Here is a 26,174-nt window from a genome sequence, read left to right as displayed (position 1 = left end):
CCTGAGTATTGGCGGCACAGCACAAGGCCAGATCTAGCAGCAGACTGCCTGAACCAACAGGCTCTTTTGAAAGGAGATCAACTACAGGCAGAGAAGAGGAAGAGACCATGGCTCGTGGGCTGACTTTAGGGAATAATGGCTTGGAATAAGATAGAGAAAAGAAGCTGATTCTGAGCCTGGCAAATGTCACAGCTCGTAGCCTAGAGAGCAAACTCAGCAAGTACAAGAGTTCACCACACAGGGACAAGCTTATTTATTGCTCTGTAACTGTGAATTACAGACCTTTTTATTCCCCACAAAACATATAAAACACCTCTCTCCCATTCCTCCCCTCCCCTAGCAGCTCTGCCCTTGAGCCTTGGACCAGTATTCCCCAACTTGCTGGTGGCACTCCCCATGGTGTCTTGACACACTCTTGATAAGGGGCTTATTCTTCTTCCAGTGTTTCCTAGTCTAAGTCCATCTGTGTCCCAGCCTCCAGTGTGTTTTCTTCAGACTGCTCTCTCCCTGTGCACTTGCTCCCTGAGCACCTGGACCCTGGACACTCCCTGGTAGGACCTGCTGCATGAACCTCTCAGACATGTCAGTGGCCTGTTGCTCTAGCTTCATGTAAGGAGCAAGATCCATCTTGGAGAGCAGTGCCAGCATCTGGCCTTTCCCCATGTCCTCATGCCACTGTGCCAGGTGCTTTGCAGCCTTGCTGATCTGGCTGAGGATAGCATGGGTTTGGAAGATCTCTGCTTCCAGATCCATCTAAACCTTCCTTAAGTCCTGCTTCACTGCTTTCTCCTCCTCTTCCAAATACCTCAGCTTGCACTGCAGGCTGACTGCCCAAACCTGCAAACTTGCTGTACTGACAGAGTTGATGATCACAGTAGTTCTTCAGCTCCTGAAGCTCTTGCTGCAGGGCCTCCAGAGAGGGACCTCTTATTATCTGATATCATGCTTGGTGGCTGTGGGACCTGGTAGCACATCTGCAACACTTGCTGGAGGTCATTGCTTTCCAGGATAGGCTTGCCAGCAGCCAGCAGGGCACTATAAGCCTCCACCTCAGCATGTTCTCCTCACCCACCATGCTGCAGAACCACTCAAGAAGCTGCTTTGTCTGTGGACACTCAAACAGCCAGTCAAAGTCCTTCTGTTGCTGGGCGGTAAACCAGCCCCAGCATCACTACAAACTCTGCCCCCCTTGGCTGTGTCCAGTGGGAAGGCCTGGGAGTATCTCTGGCTCAACATGGAGAGAATGGTCAGCACTAGAAGGGGAGGGGGGGGGGGAAGTGGTACACGACAAAACCAAAACCCAAAAATCAGGCGTTATCCTTGAGGGTCCTGACACCCACAGCCATCTCAAGGGTACTGCAGCAGCACAGTAGGGTACAAGACAAATGGGAGTTGATGGAGCAGGGGAGCTCCTCTGCTAAGACATATTCAGCCTGTAAGATATACCTATCAGAGCATCAGGCCAGGCTTTTTCAGCCTATCTATAGTTTGCTCCATGCCTGTCCTGATAATATTTCCCTTCAAATACCTCTGTCCTTGCTGTCTTTGTCTTGCATCCTCTAAATGTCCTGCCTCTGATCCCAGCCTTCCCTGAGCCAGCTGAGGGATGAGCATCCCCATCTCACTGAGAACCAGGCCAATTCACTGTCTCCATTTGGGTTTTGAAGGTATGAGCAATGCAGAGGCCTCCCCCTGGTGTGAAGATGGTGATTGAAGCTGTCTGCATTATGAAAGGAGTCAAGCCCAAAAAGGTGGCAGGAGAAAAGCTAGGCTCCAAGGTGGATGACTACTGGGAACCAGGCAGGGCTCTTTTGCAGGACCCAGGGAAGTTCCTGGACAGCCTGTTTAAGTATGATAAGGTAAGTGGTGGCAGAGGAAGGCTGAGACCAGGGATCAGGTATTGCCTCAGAGATCGTGCTCATAGCAGTGAAGCTTAAAGCTCCTTGTGGGCAACACCCTACAGCAGCACAGAGGATGAGGACGTTCTTGGCCTGAAGTCTTCATGTCAGCTGGCTGCACTTCATTTCCTTGGGAAATGGGTCCCAGATGCACAAGTCTTCCCCTTCTGTCCCTCTACTCTTTCCATGTGGAGGCACTGGATGGAAATGGTACAGGAAGGGATTTACCCAGTCCCACAGGCATTTCTCCCAGGTCTCAACACACTGCAGTTTGATTCCTCTTGCTGCAGTACGATGGTTTAACCACTTGGCCAGGTCCTGGACAGGCTGCAGCCACTGGGGGAAGCCCTTTGAAACCCTTCTAGTCAGATCTGTAGCACCCTCATCGCTGATCAACTTTCTCAGTTGACAATATTCCAGGACGATATTCCAGACTCTGTGATCAAGGCCATCCAGCCCTACATTGACCATCAGGAGTTTCAGCCAGCTGCCATCACCAAGCTCTTCAAGGCTTGCACCTCCATCTACCAGTGGGGGCGGGCCATGCACAGGTACCATTTTGTGGCCATCATGGAGCCCAAGCGTGTAAGAGGCAGCAAGACCCCATTGCTCCAGGTGTTAGGGTACACATTACTAGCAGCTGCCTTGTGCAGGAGATGCTGAAAGTGACCACGTTCTGCAGGTCAGGACGTAATGTTCAGATCAAGGCTTAGCAAAGCCAAAGCCTCAAAACCCATTAATGTAATAAAGTAGAAGAAATCAGCCTAGAGTATGCTGGGACAGAAGTGGTACCTTGTTCTTAGTGCTGAGTTCCCGGCTCAGCGCAAACTGTCCTTGCAGAAGCATTCCCACATCTCACTAGTGTTTAAGCCTTAATCCTCACTAAACCTAGCTATTCCTTTGTTATTACTTTGGGGCAAGCGGGGAAGTCTTTCCTCCTCTGAGCCTCTGTAAGCTAGCACAGTGGCCCTGAGCTTCTGTAAGCTAGCACAGGCTCTTGGCTTTTTGGAGCTGTGCAGAAATGCCCTTCTCACCCCTGCTTTTAGTCCTGGGCTTGCAGAACATCCCACTGGAGTTAGGCAGATCCAGTGTTGTCATACAGGGAAGGCTATCATTATCAGCTAGTGATTTTATGGAAAACCAACTCCTGCTCCAAGATCCCTGGCTTTTTTTGGAAGAGCAGGGCCACATGCCCAAGACAGCCACTGTTTCCTTGTGCATCTCCCCAGCGAGCCTTGCAGGAGGCAGAAGAGGACCTGTGTGCCACTCAGCTGGTACTTGAGGAAGCTAAGGCACGCCTGAAGGAGGTCAAAGATGGCATTGCCATGCTGCAAGACAAGTACAGGAGCTGGAGGAGCTGGAGATGAAGTGTGAGCAGTGTCAGCAGAGACTGATCCGTGCCGATACGGTAAGGGGCAGAGCTGGCCTCCGCCTGCTTACATGGGACAACATGATTTCAGGTCAAGGAGCACGGTGGTGAAAACATTTACGTGCTTGCGGCTAAGGACAAGCCTAGGTTGAAGCTGGCTGGCCAGATCTCAGCAGCACAATAGGACTGGGGAGGCTAAGTCAGCCAGGCACGGGTATGAAAAGCTGCTGTCCTCAGGTGCACAGCTTCTTCAGCCAGCAATGGCTCTCCAGGACAGCTGAGAACAGCCCAGTAATCCTGGGATTAAGTGTTCAAAGCTAGGGACAGAATTCAGGACATGGCAGGGGCCACTCTGCAACCTCTGGCTGCCAAAGTCACCTGTTGCGTTACCCAGAGAACAGCAGGTCCAGGCCACGAGGTTAGACCACACAGCAGTTCTCATGTGTGTAACTTATCCCACAGCTTATAAACAGCCTGGCTAATGAGAAGGTTCACTGGCAGGACACTGTAGACAGTTTGGATGTCAAGATCAACAACATCAGTGGGGATATGCTGGTTGCAGCTGGCTTTGTGGCCTACCTGGGCCCTTTTACAGTGAGTGTGCAATGGTCCCTGCAAGGGGCTCAGTTGTCCGCTCTGCTCTCCTGGCCTGTTGCTGGTGCCGGCCTGATCTGCTGCGGGAAAGAAATAGAGCAAAAGGGTGCAAGATCCCTCTTGGATCTCTCTCCGTTTGTGCCAGAGGCTGCAGATGGTTCTATTTGAATGGAAACAAGAGGGTTTAGATGCTCACAGCAGACTAGGTTCACTAGAAGAAAGGCTATGACAGTGTTTCTTGTGGCAGGGAGACTACCGCATATCACTGTGCAAGGAGTGGCTGACACAGCTGTCAGAGAACAACATTCCTCACACTCAGGAGCCAAACCTCATCAGCACCCTTGGAGACCCTGTGGAAATCCGCTCCTGGAAGGCAAGTTGCAGAAGAACCAAACACTTCAGGCTGAAGGTGCCTCAGGCAAAGGCTTAAACACCCAGCTCAACACACACTAGGATCACCTGTCCCGAAACCCAAAGAGCTGAAATTGCTGATGGGGCTTCCTGCACAATGAGCAGGAGAGGAGCTGGCAGCATCCAGGGCAGCAGCTCTGAAGGCATCAGCCTTAACCTGTAAGGCTTTCCCTTTAGAAACCACAGGCTTAGTGCAAAGCCCTGGCTGTAGCCTGCCCAACTCTGCCAGAACAGCTCTGTCCATGTCTCAGCCGCTTCAGGCAGAGCTGCAGCTCTGGGCTCAGCTGCTGTTAGAGGTACCCTCACCACCATCCCCTACCCACCAGGCAGGGTCAGGGCAGCAAGGGCTACCCCATTACTTTTTCTACCCCATTAGATTGCCAGTTTACCCAATGACACCCTGTCTGTGGAGAATGGGGTAATAGCACAATTCTCCCAGCGCTGGACTCCCTACATAGATCCCCAAGGACAAGCAAACAGGTGGATCAAAAATCTGGTAAGAGCTGTGGGGAGGAAAGCCAGGTCTACTAGGATAGGGAAAGCAGCTTCCTGGTAGGAGCTGCACAAAGTAGCCTCAGGCTTTGGGCTGCAGAGCGCAGCCCAGCCTCCCCAGCACCAGACAGGCTCCACATCCATATTAATCCCATGTGGATTTCCATGCTTGGGGAAATCAGCACAAGGCAGAAGGGGCCCTGCTATAAGCAAGTGAGGCATCAGATTCCTACTCTGGTTCTCCACTAGCATTCTAGGGGCCTTACATCCTTCACCACACCCTGAACCACAGGGAATGGCACTAGCATGTCCCATAATGGAAGTAAAGGTGCTCTCTCCCTGCAGCTGTGCATCCTTTGCCAGCACTGCACTAACCATGTCTTTTCTATTCTCCAGGCCAAGGTAAAGGTTGCAGAGCAGACAGAAAAGGACGTCAACATCACCCGCCTGTAATACTTGCCTGTGGCTGTCCACTCACAGATCCTCTACTTCTGTGTGTCAGACTTCTCCAATGTGGACCCCATGTACCAGTACTCCCTTGAGTGGTTCCTCAGCATCTTCCTAATGGGGATCAGTAACCTCGAGAAATCAGGTGCCTGCCCATAACAGCCCCCTCTTATCCTCTTCTTCACCCCACATTCCTGCTCTAGCAGCAGCACACCTGCAGAATCAATGCAAATGTGGCTGCTTGCATTGTCTCTCAGCACGCTCCAGAGCTGCCCCTAGTTGTATCCACACAGCAAGGGAATGTGTGGTCACAGTCTGCCCTCTGTTCTCTTTCCCCCGTACTCTCTGCTGCCCTGCCTGACCAGGTGGGAGAGATGTTAGTGCAGGGGACAGGCAAGGTACATGCCATTCTGGTGACAGTGTGGCTCTGCTTGTCACAGAGCCACCTCCCTGGACAGGTCCTGGCTGCTGCTGCCACACTGGGGGCAGCTTCCCCTGGCAGCAGCACGTGTTAGCCAGGGTGGTGGTGGATGGGCCCAGGTAGGCTGCCGTGGCGCAGTGTGGGCTCCCTCACAGTTCTGGGCTGTGTCGTCTTCTGTGTGTGAGCTGTATCACGCAGTCTTGTGCTTTCACAGGGGTTTCTGTGTCAAATCTATGTTAGAGAACAGAATCTGTGCTTCCTGGGCAGGGTGAACTGACCACTGACACGGAGAACACCCTCCACATCACCCATAGCACCCACCATGCTTGTCTGGTTGTTGCCTTTTTCTCAGACATCCTGAAGGAACGGATTTTGAACATCAACAACTACATCACCTTCAGTCTCTACAGCAATGTGTGCCATAGCCTCTTTGAGAAATACAAGCTCATGTTTGCCTTCCTGGTCTGTGTCCAGATTCTGAGGAATGATGAGCAGATCGATATAGTGAGCAGGACTCCTTGGCCCTTTGATGGGATCCCATCAGGGCAACTCAAGCCCAGCTGTTCAGCTCTCTAGAATAGTGTGCCAGGGTGGAAAAGGAGCCTTCTTCCCTGGGGCTGGGGGTAGGCTTGGCAGGCTGGTGGGTGAACCCAGGGCTTCTCTTTTTATTCAGTTCTCAAATCTCTCCCTGTGTCTATATGCAGAGCTGCCTAGCATGAGTAACCTGCAGCTTTTGCCAGTTTGCTGCCAGACTGCTGCAAAGGTTAGTAAGTTTGGAAGAAACAGGCAGGGATTAGAGGACAGAGAAAAGCTAATGGTAGCTGAGCAGTGAGGCTGATCTCGCTAGACCCTCCAGTTCACTTAACTCCATGATACACACACACCTGACAGGAGAGGCAGCCATAAAGTTGTTACAGGACTTTAGTTGTATATGGCACAAACCCACGGTCTCAGGTGCAGGCAGAAAGGCTCTAATACATGACCATGTCCTATCCTGTTCCCAGGATGAGTGGAGGTACCTGCTGTCAGGAGAGATCATAAAAGAGAAGAAGGAGAATTCAGCTCCAGCCTGGCTGTATGAGAGAGCATGGGGAGACATTCTGGCCTTGAGCAGCCTGAAGAACTTCTCCAGCTTTGCCAATGATTTTGTAGACAACGTTGAAGAGTTCAGGGCCATTTTTCACAGCCCCAAGCCTCACAGGCAAGTGCCCCCCACTCTTTCAGCTTAGCTGTACTGCACCCAGAATATAATGGCACCCCTGATAGAGCAGGAGGAGCAGACACAGCCACAGTACCAGCTCTGCTCCCAGTGCAGTGCCATGCAAGGAACAGGACAAGGCATCACCTTGTCTCCTCAAGGGTGGCCCTTGCCTGTGCATGTTGCTTACCCAAGGCAGAGCCACACAGTGCCTTAGACAGCAGTATTTGGTGCTTCCCCAGTGGAAGCACCTCTGTTTTGACTGAGGATGTTTTCAAAGCTACGGACAACAACCTCAACTGAGTGACTGAAAGGTCCTTGTCCCTTCTGAAACCCCAGTGGCTGCCTGCAGGCAGCTTGGGTGCTTCCTGGGGAGCATGCACCTCATTGCTTTATAGAGTGTCCCTGCCCGGGAAGTGGAAAGCTGAGCTTGATGCCTTCCAGAAGCTGCTGGTTCAGTGGTGTCTGCAGGGAGATAAGATCACCAGTGCCGTACAAGACTTTGTGGCACTGCACCTGGATCAGAGCTTCATTGAGCCACAGGTAACCACTCTACAGGAAGTGATGGTGGGGCCAGGAGTGGAGCAGGAAGCCTTGAGCTTGCTGTAAATGGGCTGTCAGTATGTCCCAGTTGCAGTGAGGGCATATGTGTTTCTCTGCAGCTGCAGTGTTCCCACAGCTGGGGAAACACTGATCTTATACAACAGATCTCCTACCTAATGTCCACTCATTAAACAACACTGGGAAGGGGCAGATACCACAGGCATAGGAGGGAAGAGTTTGAATGACAAACAGGAAAGTGGTTACTGCCTTGATGGTAATAAGGAGGAGAGTTGTACTAGGCCTTTATTGAACATTTTTCCAGCCTTGGCACCCAAAAAACGTGCCGGTGCCTTGGAGAGCAGGTAGGGGCCAGGCAGGGTACTGAGTGAGGCCACTGCAGCCCCTCTGCTCTGACCAACCTTCTGTGTTGCAGACCACTGACCTCTCAGTCATCTTCAAGGAGTCCACTGCTACCACCCCACTGGTGTTTGTGCTGTCCCCAGGCACTGACCCTGCTGCCAACCTCTACACATTTGCTGAAGAAATGAAGTTCTCCCAAAAGCTGTCTGCCATTTCTCTGGAGCAAGGCCAGGTAAGCTGCTGGTGCCCATCTGGGGTTAGCACTGTCTTGCTGGCACTCCCAGTGATCTCACCTAGCTCCAAGTAGAATAAACACCCTTGCAGCACAGTGCAAACACCCTCCTGCCTCCAGGCCCTTCCTCACCAATCTTTTGCTAGCTGGAGAAGCCAGCATAGTGGGGAGGCTGCAGTGGTTGCCCCTCTATCACCCTCTGACTTGCCAAGTCCATCCCCAGTTCCTGCATTCCCTCCACCCTCCCACACAGCTTGCATTAGACAGCAAAGATCCAGTTGAGCCATGGGGATATAGCCAGACTAGCTCTGGAAAGTGAACCTTCCACCCAGCAGCTGTCTCCCTGTCCAGCTCAGCAGGGCACAGCTCACGATGGATGAGGGTCTCTGAGCTCTTCTCATCTGCCTCCTCAGGGCCCTTGTGCTGAAGCCATGATCCGCAGTGCCATGGAGCAGGGCAACTGGGTCTTCTTCCAGAACTGCCACCTGGCCCCCAGCTGGATGCCTTCACTGGAGAGACTCATGGAGGGCATTGACCCCAGCCAGGTGAGCTGTTCTGCTGAGCGCCCTGCCCACCCTGAGGGGAAAGGAGCCCTGAGAGGAGCCTACATCTACTTGGATCCCATGTACAGGTGGTTCTCTGTAAACCAGAGGGTGAGTGCAGTAGCAGCTGCAGTGGCTCTGTCTCTGCACCCTCTGAGCACTCTTTGCCTCCTGGAATTCCAGGTGCATCAGGACTTTCGCCTCTGGCTCACCAGTCTACCGAGCAACCACTTCCCTGTGTCCATCCTCCAGAATGGCTTCAAGATGACCATTGAACCCTCCCATGGGGTGAAAGCCAACCTGCTCAAGTCCTACACTAGTTTCAGTGATGACTTCTTGAATTCTTGCCCCAAGGTAAGACACAGGTCGTGCTTTAATTTGCTGTCCCCAGCTAGTGCCTTCTCCTATATATGCTCTCTACTTGGACATTGCTCCTCTTCAGACATAGATCTTCCTTTCCACTAGAACTCTCACATGCTAGAGAAGAGCTGGTGGTATTTCTAATCTGTGTTGAGCCAATTAGAAGTTTCACTTTGAGAAATGGAAGCAAGGGATTGCAGAGGCTTGATGTAGCCACTTGCAGCTCTCTTTAAGCAAGGGAGTGGACACAGCCTTCCCCAGTACAGCAGCCTGACTGAGGTTTCCACTTCCAGGCTCCAGCTGGTAATGCTGAATTGGCACATCTCCTCTGCCGGGTCCCAGCAGGAACTGACCCCATCCAAGGATGCCTCCTCCCAAACCAAGCATCTTATCTCCCTGCTTCCCTGCCCACAGGTCACAGAGTTTAAGTCCTTGTTGCTGTCACTTTGCTTCTTCCGTGGGAACATGCTGGAGAGGAGAAAGTTTGGGCCATTGGGGTTCAACATCCCCTATGAGTTCACAGATGGGGACCTCTGCATCAGTCAGCTACAGATGTTCTTGAGTGAATATGCAGACATTCCATACAAGGTGAGTGCCTGAGCTGCCCCCTCCTGTGCAGGGAACAGGCTCATGGTGCACGTGCAGGTCAGAAAGCCCTGGTGTGGGGTCCTCACAGGTTCTGAAGTACACAGCTGGGAGATCAACTACGGCGGCCGAGTGACCGACAACTGGGACCGGTGATGCGTCATGAGTATTCTGGAAGATTTTTACTTCCATGAGGTTATAACTCCTGAATTTGCCTATTCTGAATCAGGGATCTACAGACCAGCAGTGATTCTGGCCTCAATGTAAGTACTTGAGTAACAAATTGCAGCTTATAGATCCAGGGGGGTTGTCAAAGTGCAAAGCGGATTTACTTCTCCCTGAAACCCAGCACAGTTCCAGTTTCCTCAGGGAATAGAAGTCTGTAAGAACCTGGGGGATCTTCAGATGCTTTCAGGAAACTGCATCTGTTTCAAGCAACAGGAGGAAAATCTCATCTCTGTGCATAGGAGCTGGTAGCAGCTATCACTGGGGTTCCCCAGCTGAAAGCTTTTGTGCTCTGAATCATTTTGATGTCACATGCCTAAAGTACCCAAGGAGCTCTGCAGGAGACACAGCAGGAAGCTCACTGCTAAGCTGTCTGTTCTCATAGCACATGCTTGCTTCTGTACAAGTGCAATTAAACTCCCCAGCCAGACCACAAACCGTGGCCATGGCCCCATGCAGCCACCAAACCTAGCCCAGAGGAACTGCCACCCCATCAGCCTCCCCAACAGCCTGGGTCCTGCATCAGCAAGCATTGCTCTGGGCACACATAAGCTGCCCCAAAGTCAAAGCTGTGAGTTGCATTTCCTGGCTGTGTTGGGACTAAGAGCTGTGTAGAAATTGGATGGGCGAATCTCAAACACCAAGACAAGGAATTCTCCCAACTGAGTCTGGGATCTGCTGGGTTTAGCTTATCCAGCAAGCCTGGCTTAGTCATTTCTCTTGGGCCAGACCTATAGCAGCCAAGAGGGGCATCACAGCTTTATCCTTGTACTCTTGGCCTCACAACCTGTATGGATTCCTCTCCAGGGCTACCTCCAGTATATCAAGAGCCTGCCATTCAATGATAGCCCAGAGATCTTCGGTTTACACGGCAATGCCAACATCACTTTCACTCAGAACAAGAGCTTTGCTCTGCTGGGGACTATTGTGCAGCTGCAGCCTAAGATCCTCATGGTGGGGGGCCGCAGCAGGGAAGAGGTGGGTGCCCTGATCCCATCAGTGCTCTGCCAGCCAGTGCCTGGCACAGGCAGCAAGCACAAACACCAGCTGCCTGCTGGGTGCCAGCAGTGATGCTGCCATGCAGGCCATAGCTCACCCCTTCTCGGCAGCCATGGCCAGGAGGATGCTCACCCACTTGCTGTTTTCCTTCCAGCTCGTGGAGGAGATTGCCAGGGACATCCTGGAAAAGGTGCCTGCCCCCATGAGCCTGCAGGAGGTGATCCACAAATACCCACTGCTCTATGAAGAGTCCATGAACACAGTGCTGGTGCAGGAGGTGATCAGGTAGAACCCCTATGGGATCATGTCCTGGGTCAGCAACAGGCTGGTTCCCTGGGGAGCAGCAGAGAGGCCCCTGCTCCCAACCACTTTTGAGGAACCTCACTGCTGAGCATGGCAGTGGGGTTGGCAGCCATGCTAACAATTGTGTTGTTCCAGCTGATCCCTGTCCTGTGGAAACTGATCAGTGTCTCCATCTGCTACCATCAGCAATTCAGGGCTGGGGGGCAGCTATGAGACCCCACCAAACAGGAATCAGGATGGGGGTTACATTGAGCTGTCTCACAGGGAGCTGGCTTGTGTTCCCCCGGCAGGGAGATGTCTCCAGCCTGTTGCAGCTCATGATTGTTCCCAGTCTGGGGCTGGGTGAATCCCTGGGCTCTGAGCAGCTGTCAGCAGCTGGGGCACAAGGTCTAGGATGTCTTTGATTGCATTCAACACATTCCTCTATGGGTGCCCCACAGGCCTACCCATTGCTGAAGCCCTTGGCATCCTGGGTGAATGACTTGTTGCAGCAGATTGAATTCCTGAAGAACTGGATCAACCACGGGATCCCCTCTGTGTTCTGATCAGTGGGTTCTTCTTCCCCCAGACTTTCCTCACTGGGACACTGCAGAACTTTGCCAGGAAGTCTGTCATCTCCATTGACACCATCTCGGTTAGCTTCATGGTCAGTAAGTGAAGTGGGGTTCACTTCCAGGCCCTGGATTTTCCTGGATTTCTTTGGAATCTGCTGCTACAAAGCCACAAAAGCAGCATTTCTAGCTCTGACTTGCCACTGGCTGCACTGCTGCCCTTGGACCCATCATCCCCTTTGTGCTCAGGTACATCCACCCACACTGCCAGATCCATACACAAGGCAAGCGGAGGCCTCTCTGCCTCTCCAGACATGCTCACATCCCCCTACACAGGCTGCCCCATGGCCTCAGGATGTGAGATGCCAGAAAACCCAGCCCAGCTTCCCTGAGATCTGGGACAAGCTCCCCTTTGGCAGTGCTGAATTAACCAAGAGCAGCTGAAGGAGCTCCTTGGAGCTGAGCCTCCAGGGACACCCCTGAAATAATAAGGGCCCTGGGCCCTCTCTCCTCAGCAGGTGATGAAGGAGTCTATGGGTGAGCCCAGCAGCCCTCCCAGTGAAGGCTGCTACATCCATGGCTTGTTTCTGGAGGGTGCCCGCTGGGACCCCCTTGCGTTCCACCTGGTGGAGTTGCACCCCAAGGAGCTGTACACAGAGATGGCTGTCATCTGACTGCTGCCTGTCCTGCACCGCACATCGCCAGCCACCGGCTCCTACCTGTGCCCCATCTACAAGGCACTCACTCATGCACATAGGTGCCTGAGGAGAGGAGAGGGGGCAGGAGTTCCTCCTGACACACACTAGGTGAGGCCATCCATGGGGGAAAAGATCCTTCTGCTCTGGTTGTGGAGATGAAGCACCAGCACCCTGGCTATGCAGCTGTGCCTCTGGCCAGGCTGTCCTCAAGCCCACACCAAAAATGCACAAGCCTGTTTCCCCCAGCCCCACTCCGCCTGTCCCCTAGCATAGGGACGGGACAGGGGATATCAGAGAGGGTCACTTGGACAGGACTTCCCAGTGCATGTGCAGCATTAGGGCTGCAGTGCCCCCTTCTTACCCTTGCTTCCCCCATTACAGGCACACTGTTAACAACAGGCCACTCCACCAACTACGGGATTGCTTGTGGAGATCCCTACAGACAAGCCACAGAAGCACTGGATCAAACAGGGCACAGCCTTGATCTGTGCCCTGGACTTCTAGGCAGCAAACCACCTCCGCCTGAGCCAGGGCCTCTGCTGTCCAGCACATAGGTAGGCAGCACAGGCAGGCAGCAGCCCCTCTCCCCCTCTCCTCCTACCCCCAGAGCTGTCAATAAATGGAGCTCAGCTCCACCAGCATCACATTCCCCTGGTAGTGTTGCAATCCCCACAATTACCTCAAGGTTCTAGCACACAGAAGAGCTGTCCTCCCAGCCACACACGCACCTCTCCCTTGGGTGGCTGTTCCAAGATAGCTTTATTCCTTCAGACAGATCCATTTTTTACAGCACTTGATATTAGACATGGCAAGAGACAGAAGGATTTTCTTCCCTTCAACAAATACCAAAAGAACTGCTTCATTCCATAGTCATCTGTACAAATCTGCAGACTTGCAAAACTGAGTCATCTCTGTGGCAGCTCCCCTCGGCCCAGCTGTACCTCAGGACACCTCCAGAGGTGCTGACCTCTGGCTTGCATGATCTCTGCATTGCAGTAACCAGCTGCCTCTCCCCATGCTGAAAGGCTTTGCCAAGGCCACCAAGGGACTCCACATGCAGCATCTGCCCCGGCGCTGTGCCCAGCAGCACCAAAGCCACCCCATGAACTTGGTTTGTTTATAATTCACAGGGTTTCTCTGAGGACAGGGCCTGGAGTAATCCTGTGTGACCCACAGAACTGGTTGCCAGGAGAGCAGCAATGGCAGCAGAGCCACACAGAGTGCTGGGGCCAAGGCCTAGCTCCAGGGATGAGCTCACCCTGCCTCACCTGGCACCAGAGCTGCCCAGGGCCCCCAGGAGCCTGGCTGCACTGGCAGGGGGGTTGTGTACTTAGAGTGGTGAGGGGACAGGGCAAGGCAGGACCAGCCTGGCCGCACACGGGCCAGCTCTGGGAATGGGGCAGGAGAATGGGCTCTGTCCAGGAGCCACCTTGCTCAGCAACGGCCGAAAGTGTGAGTCAGAATCAAAACTTTGGGGGAGGGAGGGAGAGGGTCAGAAAACAGAGACACAAATGTCCTGGGGAAGCAGAGAGCTGAAGGCCTGGATGCAGGACACAAGCCACAGCCCCCTGTGCTCAGCTCAGGCTCACAGTGGCATTGCTGGCATTCTCACAATGTCAGATTAGCCACTTCCCCTCCTGCCACAGCCCTCAGCCACAGTGCCGAGACACAGGCCTAGGGTGTGTGGGTGCTGCCATAGCACAGTCAGGGAGCTGCATGCTCCAGCTGGCTAGTGGCTGCAGGGACTCCCCTCAGGACTGTGTGTTCCTGCCCTTCACAACTCGGCCTCAGAGGAAAACCCAATTTCTCTCTGGCCCTAGGCTCCACCTCAGCTGAGGGCTTGTCGCTGTGGTCCTATTCCTTGGGCAGAGGGAATGTAGATCCAAGTGCCACTGCCCAAAGGCACAAGGCCCAGCTGCTGCTTCTCCCAGTCCTGGCTCCCCAGCTACTGGCGCTTGGCTTTATAGGGGCGAGAGCGTTTCCGTCGGTCTGGCTTCCTCTGCTTATGTAGGCGGCCAATGCTGACCCCTTGCCGCCGGCGCACGGAGATGTTCTGCTCCACCAGGCTTGCCAGCATGCCTGCAGGGGATAGGCACACACATGCCCATGTTGGTATTGCCCACGCTGGAGCACAGCCTTCCCTGTCCTACCCAAGCCCCCTCAGTAGGCTCCTCCTGGGACTATCAAACCAGAAGGACACTGAGCAGAGAAACCTGGCTCCACAGACTGAGCTCTACCTCGTGCCCCAGGCCTGGCAGAAACAGGGAGCAGAGCAGAGTGAGCTCCCCAGGCTCCCAGGTGCCACTTTGCCATGCTCAGTGCGGCTCCCTCAGCTGAATGCAAGCCTCACGCTCCATCCTCTCAGTCACAGAGCACAGCTCACCTTCCTGGGCCAGCATGGAGATGAAGGTACAGATGAACTCATCGTAATTGTGGGTTCTCCTCTGGTCATCAATCTACAAAGAGATGACAAATCCACAAATGGGTGTCAGGGAGGAAGGAGAGCTCAAGGCTAACAAGGACAAAGAATGGACATGACAGGACCCACCTCCCAGGCCAAAGAGACCAGAACAGGATGATCACCTCCCAGCCAGGTCAGGCCAATGCACAGCTGGGACTGTGTCCATCCCAGTTCAGGTGCTAGCATTTTCCAGAAAGGAGAGCTGGGAAGAGGTGACGGTGGGCAGGGGAGGAATCCTGCCAGGTCCTGAAGCACAATCCCCGCTTCCTCCTGCCAATGCTGTGTCAAGCTGTGGCCCAGCTGCAATGCTCCACCCACCTCAAGCTCATCAGTGCTACCCAGGGGCTTCAGTTTGTCCTGGCAGGAGCTCTGCCCCATAGGGTGGTTTGGTAATAGGAAAGGGCCCCACATGCTCCCCAGGGCCATTCTCAGCTGAACACTCTGCTTCCACTTTGACTTAAAAACAACCCAGATTGAGCCTTCGGGGAGCTAAACTGGCAACACAAACAAGCCATCGACAAACACCTTGAACTTCTTCCTCTTCTCCACCTCTTCCTTCAGGCAGGCCTCGTAGTTCGCAATCTCTGCCTCCACACACTTCAGCAGTGCCAGGAGCTCCTGCCAGGACCAAGCAGAGCAAACGTCAGCAGGCGGAGCCCTGCTGCAGCCCAGGAGCCAGTGGGGTGAGCTGGCAGATGTTCCTCTCTGCACTGGGAAAGGGAGGATTCATCAAAACCAAAAAATACTTGCGAGGGAGGGGGAAGAAACCAGAGACCAGCTCATTGTAGTGAGTTTCTGAGTCAGGGTGATCAATCAGCCAGCAATGAGGCTGCAAACTTCCCTTTTGAGTAACAGTTTCTCGCCACCTCTCCTCCAGGGAGCCCCTGATGCACTTGTGCTGCCCGAGCTCTGAGCTGGAGGGCACAGACAAGCAGCGAAGTTCCCAGCAGGCTGGGGCTTGGGGGTGCAGGGTCCCTCTGGCCCGACGGAGAGCACAGCACCCTGGACATCTCAGCTGCAGGAGGCAGCGGCTCTGCCCACTTGCTGAGGGAAACATCCCCACGGTGACACAAGGCACAGAACCTGCTCTGCCCTGCACCTCGAGGCACAGTTGCGGCGACGCGAGCGGGACAGCGTGCACATGCGGTTCAGTCACTGCCAGCGCTGCTGCGGCTCCATGTCCCCAGGGCTGCCACAGCACAAAACTCACCTTGGGAGAATACTTTTCCCCCCCAGGGTGATCACTGGTCCTGCCAAGTCCCACCTTCTCTTTGCTGTCACTGGCCTCACTGCCCTCCTTCTCGTCCAGTTTGATTGTGATCGGGGCCTCATCACCAGGTTTGATGGAAGGGGGGGAGCTTTTCCCCCCATCTGCACACAGGGGAAGGAAGTGTTAGGAGCTACGGCAAAGGACTGGTATCCATTCCTGAAGTCAAAGGACAGTGTCCAGTCACCCCAGGGGAGATGCCACCACCCCTAAAGCTGCCGGGAACCTACCTGCAACAGCCAGCGGGCAGAACATGCCATCCTCTGTGAGGTGCAGCAGCCTGGTGCTGATGACAGGCCCCAGGTCCCTGACGGCACGGTTGTAGCGCATGCAGTCGACCCGCAGCAGCCCATCCTCCTCGCCAAAGAGCACCTTGGAGATGTGGGAGGTGACGGGGCTGGAGGGGCGCGTGGGGTTGGCCGAGCGGATGGGGGATCGCAGCGGGGAGTTGAAGGCGCTGCCAATCTCGGAGGCCGTGTCTGTGCTCTCGTTGCTGGGGGTAGGAGAGGGCTGGGAGTGGGTGACCACCGCCACAGCAGTACCCCCACCGGTCGTCTTGATGGACAGGGGAATGGAAAGATCCTTCTGAGACTCTTTCAGCTTCTCAGCCAGGACGTTGATGGTGTTGGGCTGGAGGACGGAGAGCTGGCCATCCACAGCCCCTGCCATGTGCTCCTGCTTCACCTGCCCTTTCCTTTTGTACCTGCCCAGGAACACAGGAGGGAAGGTGAGTACCTGGTGGAAGGAGGCCCAGCACAGCCACTGCCAGCTCCACACTCATCAGTATTCGCTGTCTGCTGGCATGAAGCAAGGCAGGAAATATTTCTAGGTTGCCCCCACTGCCGCTCGCTTCTCTGGCAGCACTTCAAAACTGAACCCCTCTGCTGCGGGCACCCCTACACAGCTGGAACACACCCCTACTCTTTCTCCACAAGCCCCAAAAGCACCCTCGCTGTGACCCCATTTCCTGATCTTCACAGCAGTCCAAGCACACCAACATTCACCAGGAGCAAATCTGGCAGTCTGCACTGGGGAACAAAGGTTCCTCAAAGCCTGCTGCAAATAAGCAGCTATAGATAGAGCAGCCAAAATTCACGGTTGATAGTGAAGAGCTCCAGAAGGGGTTCACAAAATCCAGCAGTAACATAGCAGGTGAAGAGAATAGCCCCAGTTGCACACAGAGGCACAGGCTCTACACAACTATCAGCTCTCAGAGATCTGGGAGTCACCACTGGCAGTTCTGCTAAGGTCAGCTCCCTGCCCTCAGCTCAGTCACCTGATGGCTGAGTTGGTGTTACGAACTTCCTCCTCGTCATCATCATCGTAGTCATCCTCATCGTCTGAGTACTGCTGGTGCTGTCGGACTGGGACCCGGCTGCGACCCACTCCTGCTGCAAGGTCCTCCTCTTCCTGCAAAACACCATTGCTGATGGCCTGCTGGCAGTGCAGGAAGGAGGAAGAGCCCAGCAGATACATCCTCAGTCCAGCCGAACACCAGAGCATGCCCTTTTCAAGAGGAGACGACTCTTCCCCTGCTTGTTCAGCTGACCCACATCGATACTAACATCTTCTGCCACGTCAGTCCTTATTTGCCCTCTCACGTCCCAGTCTGGGTTAGTGCAAGGGCAGGCAGGCTGCAAGGCAGGTGAAGGGCTTAAACCAATCAAGGTTTACAATCCTCACCCACAGAGGTGAGGAACTGGGAGCAAAAAGTTCAGCTCGAGTCAGGCACTACTGCCCCAGAGCTGCAGCCTACCTGCATAGGGGACTTGGCATAGTTGTGGTTGTCCAGGAAGGCTGGCAACCTCTGCACGATGGGGTTGGGGTTTCCTGGAGGTGCCCCATTGATGCTGCTTGCTGATGCCTTTGCCACTGGTTTGGATTTGGTGGGTGGGCTCTGCATGGCCGCAAGGTGGCTCTGGGTGGCAGGCTCATCGGTGCCATCTGCCACACAAACACAACACAGCCTTTCATGACCAGTACCATCACCTTTTATTCCATGTCCTCTGCCACCCCTTGCCCACAGCACAGAAGAGCTCTTATGCTTCATCAGACCCACTTCCCATTCCACTTCCAGCTGTCACCTGTGTCCCCAAGCTTAAGCCCTCCCATTTTCAAACTCCACGTCCCTACAACTCTCCTACCAAGCACAGAGGTATCTACCACACCCCAGCATCATGTGCATGGAGCTGGGCATGGAGAAAAGAAAGCAAAGCTGACCATAAAACTGCCTCAAGCTCTAGGTCAAGGCAGCCACTGTCACACCACAGCAGAGCAGGCTGGCTGGCAACAACACTGATAGGGGGGTTGTACCTGTATGGGTGCTCTCTAGGGTCACAGTCTTGCTGCTGGCTGGCTTCACCTCTTCAGGAGGCTGAGAATCCTGAGACTTCTGCGTCTGGATCAGCTCAGGCTGAGTTACTCGGATAAGCTTGAAAGCAAATGACAGATGGAAATTGAGCACTGGACTGGGGTGATCCAAGCCACATCCCTCCCATTCAAGCACTGCAGAACTGATGAGGGTGTGCACTATCGATGGACAATGCCATGGATAATCTCCCAGGTGAGCAGCAAAAGGCCAGGCAGCAAGGCTGGCTATCTCCTCTTTCCAGAAGACATTTCCCAAGGACAAAAAACAAACCAAAATCTAGAGGCCCCTAAAGCACATGGAGATGCCCTGGAAACAGAACCTATTCCCACCTCAGGCTCACATTCCCTTAGGGCTTGGGCTGTCCTACCTGCTGCAAGGCCTCCAGCACAGTCTGGCGGTTCATCTTCAGGATGTGCAGTTTGGACTCATACTTCATCCTCCGATCAGGCACCACGGCCATCAGGTTGAAGCGGATGTCATGGTAGGGCTCCCTGCAGGGACAGTAGACATCAGCCTGGCTCCCAGCAAGGAGATGCCGTGCATAGCTCCTGCCACCTCCTTCCAGGCAGCACCTCCCTTGCCCTGGCCTCTAACACCACCACACAGGAGGCTTTTCCCCCAAAGTCAAGTCAACCTCACACTGGCTGGTGTGAGCAAGGTTGCTTCAGCCATAACACAAAGCACCCTTCGCAGGTTGGAAGGGGCATGTGGAACTCATCTGCTCCAACCCCTGCTCCAGCAGGATCATCCAGAGCTGGTTGTCCATGACCACATCCATGTGGCCTTTGAGTATCTCCAAGGACAGAGACTCTAGAACCTCCCTGGTCACCCTCAAGACCAAGCATCCAAGAGGTGCAGCTCCATTCCTTCTCCTATGGACTCCAGTTTACAGGGACCTCATCTGATCACTCACATCCATCTGCAAGGACTCTGCATCACATGGAGAGTATAGCTTCTCCACATACTCTGAAGGCAGTCAAATTGCAAGCAAGAGAAGGCAAAGAGGCAGTACACCTGCACCTCTCCCAGGCAAAACTCTCCACCCCCATTTGCACAACTTGTTGCACAGAGACCACAGTAGAAATAATCCAGGGAAAAATGGGCCAGTGCATGCACCATGGTCCGGGACCTTACCCTGCAGTGGCCAGGCCAATGCGTTCCATGATTACTCTCCTGGCTTTGTCCGTCCATTCTTCATCATCAGCCCATGGCCCTGTGAGAACAAGAGCGAGCTGGACTCAACAAGGCAGAGCCAGGCTTCTGCTGCTGACACACAGAGCAGATCCTGCCATTCACACCACAGGCAATCCAACAGCTCCCTTATGTACTAGCAAGCAAGTCAAGAGGGGCCCAGAAGGCAGAAGGACCATGCTCTCAGCCCATATGTGGAATCTCCTGCCTCTGCCTTCCCAGTGGAAAACATGAGCTATCTGCAGGGCAGAAAAGCAAATTCTGAACCCTGCCAACCGTAAGTGGTTCACAGGCTTGGGCTCCCAAAGTCCAAGGAAATCCCAGCTCCTGCTGGGATCTACCTGCCACTGGATCTGGTGCTATGATTAAGTAACCCAAGCACATCAAGTGGGTACCTTACCAAAGGGCCAGACAGACAGAAGTAAAGGCCTAGCAGTGACAAGTAAGTGTCTGGAAGACAGATCTGAGCAGTCAAGTTGTAAGATAAACAGAGTATCCAGAGCAGCCTGCTGGGATCTGCATTGGGACCTTGTGCCTCAACACACAGCAGTTATTTGGCACACTAAGAGATCAAGGAGGAGGCAGATTCTCGCAATACAGAGTTATGTCAGAGCTGCAGAAGGACCCTGTGACCATGAGCCACTGGGGAGGATAATGGCAAGGCCGGAAAAAGCAATGCAAGGCATTTAGAAATTGTTGCTTTCCAGACACAGTCCCCAGCAGAGGCTCCAAAGTGAGCTGCAGAAACTCAGGACAAAGCCATTGGAGTGTTTCTTCACAAACATCAGCTAATGCCTCACAGCAATGAAAAATAACACATACATCTGGACAAACCAGGGTGTCTGTTCAACTGTAGCGATGAGTAGGGACAGGCAGGCTCTTACCGTGGTCAATGGGATAGACCTTCAGCCCATCCAGCTCAAACAGCCGTCCCTTGATGGGGACATAACTAACAAAGTGAAAAGCCTCCATGGTTCGCACAGCGCTGATTCCATTCTGCTTCTCTGGCAAGTGCCGTGGCTCTGGCCTGCGAGGGCAGGAAAGGCAATAGGTGAGCAGGGAGCCTGCTTCCTTCAGCACCAGTGAGCTGGAGATTCCCCCTTCACTCACCTGGCATGGCTGTTGTGGGCCTTGGCCAGCTCTGGGGCATTGCCGATGGCATAGCCTTTGCTCTGCAGCGACAGCAAGGAAAACAACTGAGAAGTAATAGGAAACGAACAAAATGCTTCACCCACTGGCTCCCCAATCCCTCCCTCCCAGGACTGGGAGAGCAGCTTTCAGGCACTCCCTTTGCTCTGCTGAGGTGAAACCCAAGATAAAAAGAACACACAATTTCTGCTAAAGAAATTACAGTCAGAAACACAGACTTCAAGATATGTCTGAAGGTAGGAGAGAGGAACTTTGATCCCAGACTTAGAGAATGCATCGAGGCTAGGGAAGAACACAACACAAAGCTCAGAGCTGTACCCAGTGTAAGGGGACCAAGGCCCTGAACAACGCAAAGTAGGAAGATGACAGAGAAGAGGCAATAGTGATGTAGCGTGGAGGCAAAGGGCTGGAAAGGAGCCAGCCCATTAGAGCATCATCCCAAGGGGAGCAAGAGGCAGATTCCCATGTGCCCCTTGTGCACATCCCTGCCGCTACCTCAGGGCTAAATCCTTTGGTGAAATCCTTCATGCGGCTCAGCGTGGGGCCCAGGTCGACATTGTTGCAGTTGAGGAGGACACTCAGCAGGGCATGGGTGGCACAGGAATTGGGGATCAGCTGGAGGGTGACACAAGGACCATCTTAACCAGCAGGAAAAAGGCAACTCTTCAACAACCCCCAGTGTTGACAATAATCAACTGAAAAGTACTGACACAAGTATCACTTGTGAGAGCAGTGACCAGACCTGGGCTCTCAAAGGACAAGAGTCTTATGCAGAGGGTTCACCATGCCCCATAAGCTCACAGCCCTCCCTGGAGTCCCTCCAACCTACAGCTCAGGGCAGAGACTCTCAGGAAAGAGGAGCTGCCCTCAGCACCACATTGCTTCCCTGAGGTGTCACATGAGACACACACACACGCTTCCCCTTGGCTCCAGCCTACCTGGTGAGCAAAGAACATGTTATTAACGATGTCATCGTCGATCACCGATGTCTCATCCACCAGGGTAGAGACCTTCCGGCGTGACCTGCGCTCCTCAATCCACTTGAACAGGAAGATAAACCCATAGACAGGGCTGTGGAGAGAAGTCAGCAGCTGCATCGTTTTGGATGAACCACAAACAGTGGGGCTGCACTGCCCAGCACCAGAAACCTTCGGTTTCAAACTACAGCAGAGCAAAGACAGAGAGGAAAAGAGAACCACAAGCCCCATCTTTCTGGCAGTGACACATTCTGCTTAATAAAACTCACGCTTTCACACCTGTGACTTACCCTTGGCATTTGCTCTGCAGATCGTAAATCTCTTCAACCTGCACTCCCTTGACCCCTGCAAACAAAGGGCAGAAGCTAGTGTAAAGCCCACCAGAATGGACACACGGTTTAACACAAAACTGACTTCTCAGGAATGTTTCTTGCACTCACCAAAATCTTCAACCAGGAGTGTGAAGAGACCTGGAAAGGAACAAACCCAACAGGTTACTTCTGACGGAAGAGAGGGGGAAGAAAACCTGCTGCTACTGATCCAGGAAGGTCCCATGTGATGCCAGGCCAAGGTACAGTCAGAAGAACACAGCAGAGCAACGCCAGGATCATGCTAACCCCCAGGAGCAGATTGTTAAGTCCTGGCTCACCACAGAGCTGCTCCGGCTCACTTCAACCCTCCATCCCATTCATCATCCCTTTCCTCGAGGGGACCTGAACAAACTCTCTCCTGCCAGAGGCCAAGGAAGCTGGACCCACCTTCAGCATCTGACCCATTGATGACCTGCCAAGAAATAACCCCCCACCATGAACAGCAGCAGGAAGCACCTAAATGACACACACAGTTCTAGCTCATCTCCCTGTCTCCCAGGGGACCAAAAGCCTGCCCCCAGCGACTACAAAATTCCCATTACAAAAGGACATAACCAGGATACACACACAACAGCAAAGAGACCAAAGGATGATTAGACATCAGGAACTGAGCAGCAGCTTCCACTGCCATGCAAAGGCAGTCAGCCTAGTTTCCAGGCAGTCCCCCTGTTGGAATAATAAATCTGCTTCTTTTGCTGCCATACAAAGGCTGCTGAAAGCCTGGGAGAAAGTCTAAGGAATATCAGTAACAAGGATTCAATCCCAAAAAACATCCCTGTAAGCAACGTATTTAAGGAACCTGTTGGAAGTTGCTCAGTCAAGAAGGGAAGAGCCAGAGGAGCTTCCACACCAAAGTTAAAATGACTAAAACAGGGAGGACACTTCTGGGAGCGAAAAACCACAACTGCCAGTGGGAAGAAATGCCCTGTAGAAATGACATGCTTCAAACTGATGACAGCCTCCTTGCTCTCATGATACCACGGAAGGTTGTGTTGTACAGGTGACATCTACAGAGACTTCAGGCAGCACCGCTGCCTTCTGTGCAGCAATCCACTTCAGGCAAGTGGTCCTTGCATTCCACAAGATGCTCACTGCAGCCACGGCTTTGGTTCCCTCTTTAGCTGGAAGCAGGAGTCACAGCTGTTTACAGATAGAGTCTCTCAAGTGTAAAAGCTTCTGCAAAGGTCGAAGGCCTCAGCCACTCTCCAGTTCCAACAGTTACAGTCAACTGATGACAGCAAAACGTGTGGCGTGAGATATGAACCATACCTCAAGCTCTGCCTCGCAGCCAGTGAAGATCTGCACCAGAACAAGGCCTTGTGGACACAAACAACACCAAATGCCAAAAGCAGCGCTGCTCCTGCAGGCACCACCAGAAGGAGATGACCAAGCACGACTTCCAAGCTCACCGTGGCCTGGAGCACTCCTATACCTCCACAGCAGTCCTCCAGGACTGTGTCTGACCAGCAGGACTGCACCAAAGGGTGTGGGAACTCAGCTGTTGTGTGTTTCGCTCCAGTGTGAGCAACATCACTGGGCAGAGAGGATGGAGCCAAACTTCACTGAGTGCACCATGAAAGGACAAGAAATGATAGGAACATGCTGCAGCAAGAGAAATTCTCACTGTGCACCCAGAAAAACCCAATTCTTCACCACCAGCATGGTCAGCCCTGAGACTGGGGTGCAGAAATCTTCTTGGGTGTATCCAACCAGACACAGCCATGAGCCACCTGAACTACCTCTGAAGTTAGCTCTGCTTTGGGCCAAAGACTTCAGGAGTCCCTTCCAACCATGTTTTCTCTCCAATTCATTTCAGTATTTTGTATTACCTCAGCATCCCAAAAGGCAAAGTCCTGCTGCCATCACTCCTGGAACACTCAAAACCCCCATCCCAAAGTATTTGGGTTGCCTGGAGGAAACATTCTGGTGTTCACCAGCACATGCAGCGCTACACCAGCAGCCTGGAGGTTCCCACAGCTGCCTTCTCCACCCAGCAGCCATAACAGACAGCCCAAATCTGGATCTACCAACCCTTCCTGATCACTAACGCACTGAGAGCTTCCAATCTCAAGCCCTGTGGAAGGGGCTGGGCAGCTTATGGGATGTGCCAAATGCTGAGAGCAGCACATGAGACATTCCTAACTGCTGTCCCAGCTGTCACCTCTGCATCCAAACCTCCATAAATCGGAAGCATGCTGAGAGCTCACCTCTGCCCAGACAGATTATATTCCAAGCAAAGAACCTTCCCTCCCAGGTGGGAGAATTCAAACTGCATCCTGTCTTCAGCATCACTGTGGTGAAGAAGGGGGAGGACAGGAATAACTTGAGCAATTACCAAGTATCAGTAAACATAGGATTAACAGCAGCAAAAGCTGGGGGGACTGAGAGACCAACAGCAGAGAGTCCTTTGCTGAGCGCAGGAAGATGAGTATAATGCTAGGGCTCCAATCTCCTTACCCACAGCCTCAAAAATACACCACCACGTCCTGGAGAGCGGCTCTCAGCCTTCAGGAGGACAACCCCACACAGCACTACAGCAACTCAGAGGTGTTAAAACAATTCTCTACCAATGCCAAACTCTGGGACTCCACCACAGAAACCTCCAACACAGTAGGAAGGGGACACCCATGACCATCCTGCTCCCAGCTGCTCAGGCACTATACTAGGCTCTTCAGAACCCTTCCTGGATTCCCTGTGAGAGAGGCTTTGATCCACCTGCTCAGCTGCAAAGTGCTGACAGGATCTGATATGCAGGGGACACAGAGGCCATCCTCACGTGCCCCCAAGTGACGCAGGCTGTTCTCAATTGCCCATGAAGCTCTGGGGCAATTGCCAGCCAGCGCTGTTTCTGTAACAAGGGGCACCCCACACGGCTCCCCTCCCTGTATTTCAATGATGTTTTGGGGCTTCATTTGCAAACGACAGGAATGTTCCATGCGACACCTTTGTGGCATTTCAGATGTTTTCCACGGAGCCCCCACGTGTGGATTTACCAGATTATGCACACACAGAGGTAGGTATCTGGGGCACCTCAGACCCCCTGTACCCATGCTACCAGCACCCAGGCCCCACTCTGAGCCTTCACAGAGCTCCTGCAGCCCTGTTCACCCCATCCTTGTCTTCAGCCCTACATCCAACCTCCTGACACCCCTTTTCTGTCTACCCTACACCCCCACGACCTCTCCCTACCCCCCTATGGGCTATGTCCCGTAAACATCAACCCTGCACTGTCCCCTTTCCCCCAGCACCCACTACTCCTGCCCTACACCCTCCCCTGCCCTTCTGCCCGCCCACTCCAGCGCTGCACCCCCTAATCCTGCCTCCACAACCCCCACACACACTTCACCCCTACACTCCACAGCCCCAGCCTACTCCTCAGAGCTCCCTCCCAGCCCCCGGCCTGCCTCTCACAGCCCCAGGCCCAGGCTCCACCCCCGTCCCGTCCCCTCAGAGGCCCACACCGGGGCTGTCCATGCCCGCCTCCCGCCCCGGTGCCGGCCCCGGGGCTCACCGGGATCGCTCTCCAGCTCCAGCCAGCCCTTATTCATCTTCCCGTGGGCCGGGCCGCGCCGCCATGTCCGGCCCTGACTCCGAGCACGGCGCGTCGTCGCCCGCCCCGGCGCGTCATCACTGCTCGACGCTGCGTGACGCCGAGCGCACCGCGTCACGTGTGTTCCGAGACGAGGTGGAAGCCTTGGTGCCGGAGTGGCCCGCGGAGGCCTTAGGGCTCTGTAGCCGGCAGCGGGGAGCCGCTCCTCCTCTAGGGCCGCGCCTGGGCTGCCCCGGGCAGCTTGTGTCAGCGGCCTGGGCCTCCTGTACTGAGAACTGGTGAGGCCGCACCTCGATTCCTGCTTCAGTACTGGGCCTCTCACTACAAGAGAGAGAAGGGCAGCAAAGCTGGTGAAGGGCTTGGAGCAAAGTGTGATGAGGAACAGCTGAGGGAGCTTGGTGGGGGGGTTAGTCCGGAGAAAAGAAGGCTCAGGGGGGACCTTCTCTTTCTCCGACTACCTGAAAGGAGGCTGGAGAGAGGTGGGGGTGAGTCTATTCTCCCTAGTAACGAGTGACAGGACAAGAGGTAACGGCCTTAAGCTGCACCAGAGGAGGTTTAGACTGGATATGATAGAGAAGGTGCCTCAGGCATTGGAACAGGCTGCCCAGG

General features: G+C 53.8%; 2 protein-coding genes and 1 pseudogene across 5 annotated transcripts in view; 1 reads left to right on the top strand and 2 right to left on the bottom strand.

Moving 5' to 3' along the window:
- The window catches only part of DNAH1 (dynein axonemal heavy chain 1), a gene marked incomplete at its 3' end in the record, with an annotated part of 70,383 nt that extends 57,651 nt beyond the window's left edge, over positions 1 to 12,732 (top strand). Inside the window, 27 exon segments of the mRNA XM_080625156.1 lie at positions 1,675 to 1,859; positions 2,319 to 2,483; positions 3,128 to 3,245; positions 3,248 to 3,306; positions 3,730 to 3,861; positions 4,109 to 4,234; positions 4,649 to 4,768; positions 5,161 to 5,214; positions 5,218 to 5,356; positions 5,985 to 6,136; positions 6,637 to 6,833; positions 7,229 to 7,373; positions 7,807 to 7,965; positions 8,379 to 8,510; positions 8,691 to 8,861; positions 9,282 to 9,455; positions 9,544 to 9,562; positions 9,565 to 9,605; positions 9,609 to 9,698; positions 10,485 to 10,655; positions 10,831 to 10,953; positions 11,420 to 11,519; positions 11,522 to 11,625; positions 12,049 to 12,201; positions 12,205 to 12,283; positions 12,610 to 12,653; positions 12,655 to 12,732. Coding sequence (XP_080481282.1) covers positions 1,675 to 1,859; positions 2,319 to 2,483; positions 3,128 to 3,245; positions 3,248 to 3,306; positions 3,730 to 3,861; positions 4,109 to 4,234; positions 4,649 to 4,768; positions 5,161 to 5,214; positions 5,218 to 5,356; positions 5,985 to 6,136; positions 6,637 to 6,833; positions 7,229 to 7,373; positions 7,807 to 7,965; positions 8,379 to 8,510; positions 8,691 to 8,861; positions 9,282 to 9,455; positions 9,544 to 9,562; positions 9,565 to 9,605; positions 9,609 to 9,698; positions 10,485 to 10,655; positions 10,831 to 10,953; positions 11,420 to 11,519; positions 11,522 to 11,625; positions 12,049 to 12,201; positions 12,205 to 12,283; positions 12,610 to 12,653; positions 12,655 to 12,732 — 3,230 coding nt within the window.
- Positions 287 to 1,257, bottom strand: LOC308225064 (annotated as a pseudogene). The gene is made up of 2 exons: positions 855 to 1,257; positions 287 to 709 (listed from the first exon to the last, which is right to left on the bottom strand). The product of its transcript is annotated as an uncharacterized misc_RNA (transcript).
- A 236-nt stretch (positions 12,733 to 12,968) lies between the features above and the next one.
- Positions 12,969 to 25,621, bottom strand: BAP1 (BRCA1 associated deubiquitinase 1). Of its 3 annotated transcripts, none has more exons than XM_080625758.1 (17): positions 25,527 to 25,621; positions 22,085 to 22,114; positions 21,935 to 21,989; positions 21,606 to 21,738; positions 21,163 to 21,282; positions 20,629 to 20,690; positions 20,403 to 20,545; positions 19,462 to 19,540; positions 18,695 to 18,818; positions 18,270 to 18,387; positions 17,713 to 17,900; positions 17,233 to 17,366; positions 16,187 to 16,659; positions 15,900 to 16,060; positions 15,215 to 15,307; positions 14,612 to 14,684; positions 12,969 to 14,307 (listed from the first exon to the last, which is right to left on the bottom strand). In XM_080625758.1, the coding sequence occupies exons 1-17, from the start codon at positions 25,561 to 25,563 to the stop codon at positions 14,174 to 14,176; spliced, it is 2,157 nt and encodes a 718-aa protein (XP_080481884.1). In that variant the 5' UTR covers positions 25,564 to 25,621; the 3' UTR covers positions 12,969 to 14,173. The 3 variants fall into 3 exon arrangements, 2 of the variants coding, with proteins under 2 accessions (XP_080481884.1, XP_080481885.1); XM_080625759.1 differs by having other exon boundaries at positions 15,954 to 16,060; XR_013957682.1 differs by lacking the exon at positions 12,969 to 14,307 and having other exon boundaries at positions 14,638 to 14,684; positions 15,215 to 16,060.
- Between the last annotated feature and the right edge of the window lie 553 nt (positions 25,622 to 26,174).

The sequence above is a fragment of the Psittacula echo genome, assembly GCF_963264785.1.
Source record: "Psittacula echo genome assembly, chromosome: 9".
Taxonomy (NCBI): Eukaryota; Metazoa; Chordata; class Aves; order Psittaciformes; family Psittacidae; genus Psittacula; species Psittacula echo.
Note: the sequence above shows the minus strand (reverse complement) of the source record. Positions and strands in the feature narration are given on the sequence as shown.

Bases quoted from the DNA above. Each gene is read 5' to 3' on its own strand.
- BAP1 (XM_080625758.1), bottom strand. From the start codon at position 25,563: ATGAATAAGGGCTGGCTGGAGCTGGAGAGCGATCCCG. The intron at 19,541-20,402 runs GTAAGAGCCTGC...TTGTTCTCACAG, and splicing joins GGTCTATCCCATTGACCACG to GGCCATGGGCTGATGATGAA. The intron at 16,660-17,232 runs GTGACTGAGCTG...GTTCCTGGGCAG, and splicing joins AACACCAACTCAGCCATCAG to GTACAAAAGGAAAGGGCAGG.